At 35.7% G+C, this 4,506-nt stretch overlaps 1 protein-coding gene across 6 annotated transcripts in view; it reads left to right on the plus strand.

Annotated features, from left to right (window-relative positions):
• Positions 1 to 4,506, plus strand: part of LOC106463639 (E3 ubiquitin-protein ligase RNF13-like) — a 51,903-nt gene that overhangs the window by 19,214 nt on the left and 28,183 nt on the right. For all 6 annotated transcript variants that reach the window (XM_022391181.1, XM_013923688.2, XM_013923690.2 and 3 more), the window contains exon 3: positions 247 to 324. In XM_022391181.1, the coding sequence (XP_022246889.1) occupies positions 247 to 324 (78 nt within the window). The remainder of the gene's footprint in view (positions 1 to 246; positions 325 to 4,506) is intronic.

Genomic DNA, 4,506 nt, shown 5'->3' on the forward strand with positions numbered 1-4,506 from the left:
TTCAATAAAATTTTGAATGAAAGTCAACAAATGAGATGACATGGACTTTCACTTGTGATCCATCTGAAAGGGTTGAATAAATCTCCCTACATATTGTATATAACACTGGATTTTATTGTGTACACACTTGATGTAGAAAAAATTATTAAATTTTAAATTTCATTTTGAAATAAAAAATTTGTATATATGAATACTAATTCTATAGTTAGTATTTTATTCAGCTGTTTTGACTATGTGTTTTTGTAGTTATCTCCTGAAAATGAAACCATTCGAGTGATCTTTGACTTAAGTATTACAGCTCCTGTGCCCACTAGAGGAATAAGGGTAGGTTATCTGTGTTTAAAGACTAGTGTAACTTCAGATTTGGTTTTATTATGAAAATAAGTTTCAGTAGAAAGGTGGAACTTTACTGTTTAATCAGTTAGTATAATTGCTCATTATATCAAAGTTTTATGTATTTTGATGGACTTTTAAAATTATTTGTGTGTTGAAAGAGTTGTTTTAATTGCAAAAAATGTTTGAGCTTGTTTTGAATATTTTTTTTACAATATATTTGTTTAAGAAGTATCTTACTAGTGAGAAAGTGACAGAAAGTAATTTCCAACATTTTGCATATTTAATTTATATTCATAATAAAAAAAAGTTTGTGTCTTTTTTTTTCTAGGCAAGAAAGATAAAATGGTTATTTTCAGACCTACACCGTGATGTCAAATTGACGCGGAAATAAATGTGAAAATTAAACTGTTTTAACAGACAAATTACTTGTTGTAACCTTCTGAAATCTTGATATGTAATTCATTTAAGTGTAACAGGAAACTTCCTTTGTTTTGACCACTATTTATTTTTTTCTGAAATCAAATTACTCAAGTGCATATTATAAAAAGTGTTCTGTGCCATTACACATAAACTATAATTTAACACTAGAAAGGTGGATAGTATTTTTGTAATATTGCGATTGTATGATTTTAGTTTTGGTTGTCACGAGAATTGAGTAACTGACTTTTAATGAATAAACACAATTTTTATGCATGCAATTTTAACAGTCCAAGCACAAAGATAATGGATCTACAACAGTTATCAAGAGTTTATTTTGTATAATCATGCATTATGATCTTCAAAGTGGTATGTGTGAAATTATGGTATGTGTATAGTTTTGTATTGCTAGATTTTGCCAGTTATGGATATATAATTACAATCTGTGAGCAAAGTAGCTTTTTCACCATTGATTTGCTTCATCTTTAAAATAACCAAATATTGAAACAGTGAGTCTTTCTTCATTGCTCTTTTTTCCATGCAAGTTTTCCAGTTTGTACTGTCTTAGTTTATTCTTTTTTTGTAAGTTGTAAATTCTGCAGAAATATGTTACAGTATTTCTTGAGAACAGATCTGTGTAAATCTGATTGATGAGGATGTTTTCATATTGTTTGTCTCCACCAGCTGAAATGTGATCATCTGTCACTTTTTGCCCATAGTTATTTATGTTCTGAAGCAACTGACATCTGCACAGCTGAATCATTTTTGTACATAGTGATATTTACACACACACACACACACACCACTTCACAGAAGTGAACAACTTTTTGTGGTGATGTCTTTTCAAGCATGATAATGCCATCTCAGTCCAAACTGAAAAGATATTCCAGCTTCATGGCATCTGTGATGGTAGGAAATAGACTGTGTATGATTATATTGTTTTCCATATGAAAATTTAGCCACTAAATGCATAAAACTCTCAACACAATTTTTGGATTTTTGATGGTATCTGTTATTAGCCTGCAAGCTTTCTTAGCTAAGTAATCAACAGCATCCATGTATGTTGTACAAATAGTTGTTTCATAATTTTACTTATTTGGCTGTTTTTTAGAGGATCCAGCTTTCTTGAGAAAAGTTCTCTCACACTTGAATTTATGATTCAGCTGATTAAGTCCTCACAGGTTTTTTGGCCAGTATCTCTCTACCTACCATGAACTGGCTAAAAAATGCCCAATGCTGCCAAGTTTTGGACTGGAGATGCACCCCAGGTTTGCAGTACTTATTCCTGCTGGATGTCGGTTCCTGGTGGATCTGGTGTTTGTTGTAGCTGGAAGCAGCACATATATTCTCACCTGTGTATGGCCGGATATCCTCCTCCTACCATGGACTGGAAAAACCATTCCCAATGCCACTAGGTTTTGGACCGGAGATGTCATCCTACCAGGGTTTTCCACTTTCCTACCATCCACTGGATGCTGGTTCCTGGTGGATCTGGTGTTTGTTGTAGCTGGAAGCAGCACATATATTCCCACCTGTGTATGGCCGGATATCCTCCTACCATGGACTGCAAAAAAACCATCCCCAATGCCACTAGGTTTTGGACCGGAGATGTCATCCTACCAGGGTTTTCCACCTTCCTACCATCCACTGGATGTCGGTTCCTGGTGGATCAGGTGTTGGTTTGGTTGGAAATGCGTGCAAGTGGAGATGGATTTTGATATGGAAGCTCATCTTCCCTTCCAATTCCTATTTTGAGGTGAAAAGGTAGGTGATCCTCTACATACCATGATACTGATGTACAATTCCAGATACTGCCAAGTGTTGGTTGAGGTCGAACTACCACTACGGTTGATAGTGCCCTAATCACTCGACACCCAGGAGTCCCATTGTTCAGTAATACGTATTATGGGATTCCTTCATGTTTTTCCACTTTTTATATTCATGACACAGTCATAAGAGGGCAAAGAGTATACCTGGATCAGATGTGATGTAGTCTCCTGCTGAGGTGTGATGTTTTCTTTTTTTGGTGTCACACCTCATGGTCTCTCTTTGGGCACTTCCTGAAGGGGGATAATTTTTTCACTGGCCCTCCACAAGTTCAATGTATCATATCGGAAGTTAATATTTTCCTAACCTGAAAATCTGATAGATACTTGACTCTTCTTGCATTCCCCACCCAGCCTCCCCACTTCCAGTGATATTTGGTGTAGGTATTCGGATCAATCTCAAAGTAATTAATGAATGAGAATATGGAGAGGGCACTGGTTACGATAGGGGTTGTGTCATGCTCCTATTGGTGGAGTGCTACTGCATAATCATTTACATGTAGGTATTCAGAAGAAGGAGGTGGAAGGCTAGTGGCAAGTGTGTAAAATCTTTGCTTATAGAGGACAGTAGTTATTGAGAAAAGTTGAGGTTAGTGTCTATTGGAAATACATTTTCAGATTAGGAAAGTGTTAATCTCCAATGCATATTACATCCCAGTCTAATGTATAATTAATGTTTAATATGCCCTCTCTTCATCAGAGGAATGAGAACTCACAAGGTACACACATGCATGGGTGAGGAGCAGGATCACTAATTGTCAGGGGTTTATCTTTTCCATTGGATAGCAAAAGAAAGGTAGCTCAAGTATAGATTTTAGCCTTCTTCTTACCCTAGTTATTCAGTGTAGTTAATGTGAATACGTTACTTTTGTACTGGTACTTGATGTCAGTTTACAGTATGTAATTATCCTGGATAAGTTAATTTTTATACTAGTACTCGATGTTTATTTATGAATTGTAGGTTGTAGGAGAGAAATACGTAACTTCACAATTAACATTTTAAATAATTTATAATTTTAACACTTTAGAATCTTAAACACCCTCTTTAAAAGCCATCAAAAAAAGAAAAGAATTGTTATGGGGGAAGATGGGAGAATCCAGAGAAAAATCCACTTTCACTGAACAGGTGCCGAATATTCTGTCCAGTGGTGAGCTGAAAGAAAGTTACATGTTGGCAAATACCATGTGTGCATGCATGGATGGCTTCTTGGAGTATTCTACATGTGAGGCATGTTGTGGTCTTACTGGTGTTGAGTGTGAGATAATTTGAAGCTGCATGTGGATGAATGTAAACTTGATCAGGTCCTCTGGTTTTAAACACATCTCAAAAAATCCTTACTGGGTTCTGTCATCAGAAACCAATAAATAATCATACAGAGCAGCAAGGAACATATCTTTGTGACCCTTCTATCTTCTTGTTACATAAATACCCTATGCAAGAAATGTTCTTGGGTTAAATTCTGGTGATAATCTAATTGCACAGTGTTAAAGGAAGGTAAAATCACAAATGCATAGGATAGCAAACACTTGTCATCGAATCACAAACAAATATGAGTTAAACTTTCTGTTGTTCATATAGACCGAAAGTCTTGCTACTAATATGACATTTATTTGTCCTCAGTTATACCTGCTAGATCGAATGGAGAGTAGTACAAATCCCATGCTCTGTTCGAACAGGTTAGTGGTAGGAGTCTTGACATGAAGCTGTTCTTCTTCAGGTTACTCTTGAAGTACTTGAGGACTAGATCTGTCAATCTCTGTATCAAATTTGGGATTCCTGTGGGCTAATGGATACATTGATTTGGAATACACTTAAAATAAGACCCAAAACTCGAGCGCTTTCGAATAGTTGACAACCATTTGTTCTTCTGAAGAATAATAGTCAACTATTCGAAAGCGCTCGAGTTTTGGGTCTTATTTTAAGTCT

Source organism: Limulus polyphemus, unplaced genomic scaffold (genome assembly GCF_000517525.1).
Source record: "Limulus polyphemus unplaced genomic scaffold, Limulus_polyphemus-2.1.2 Scaffold1451, whole genome shotgun sequence".
Lineage (NCBI taxonomy): Eukaryota > Metazoa > Arthropoda > Merostomata > Xiphosura > Limulidae > Limulus > Limulus polyphemus.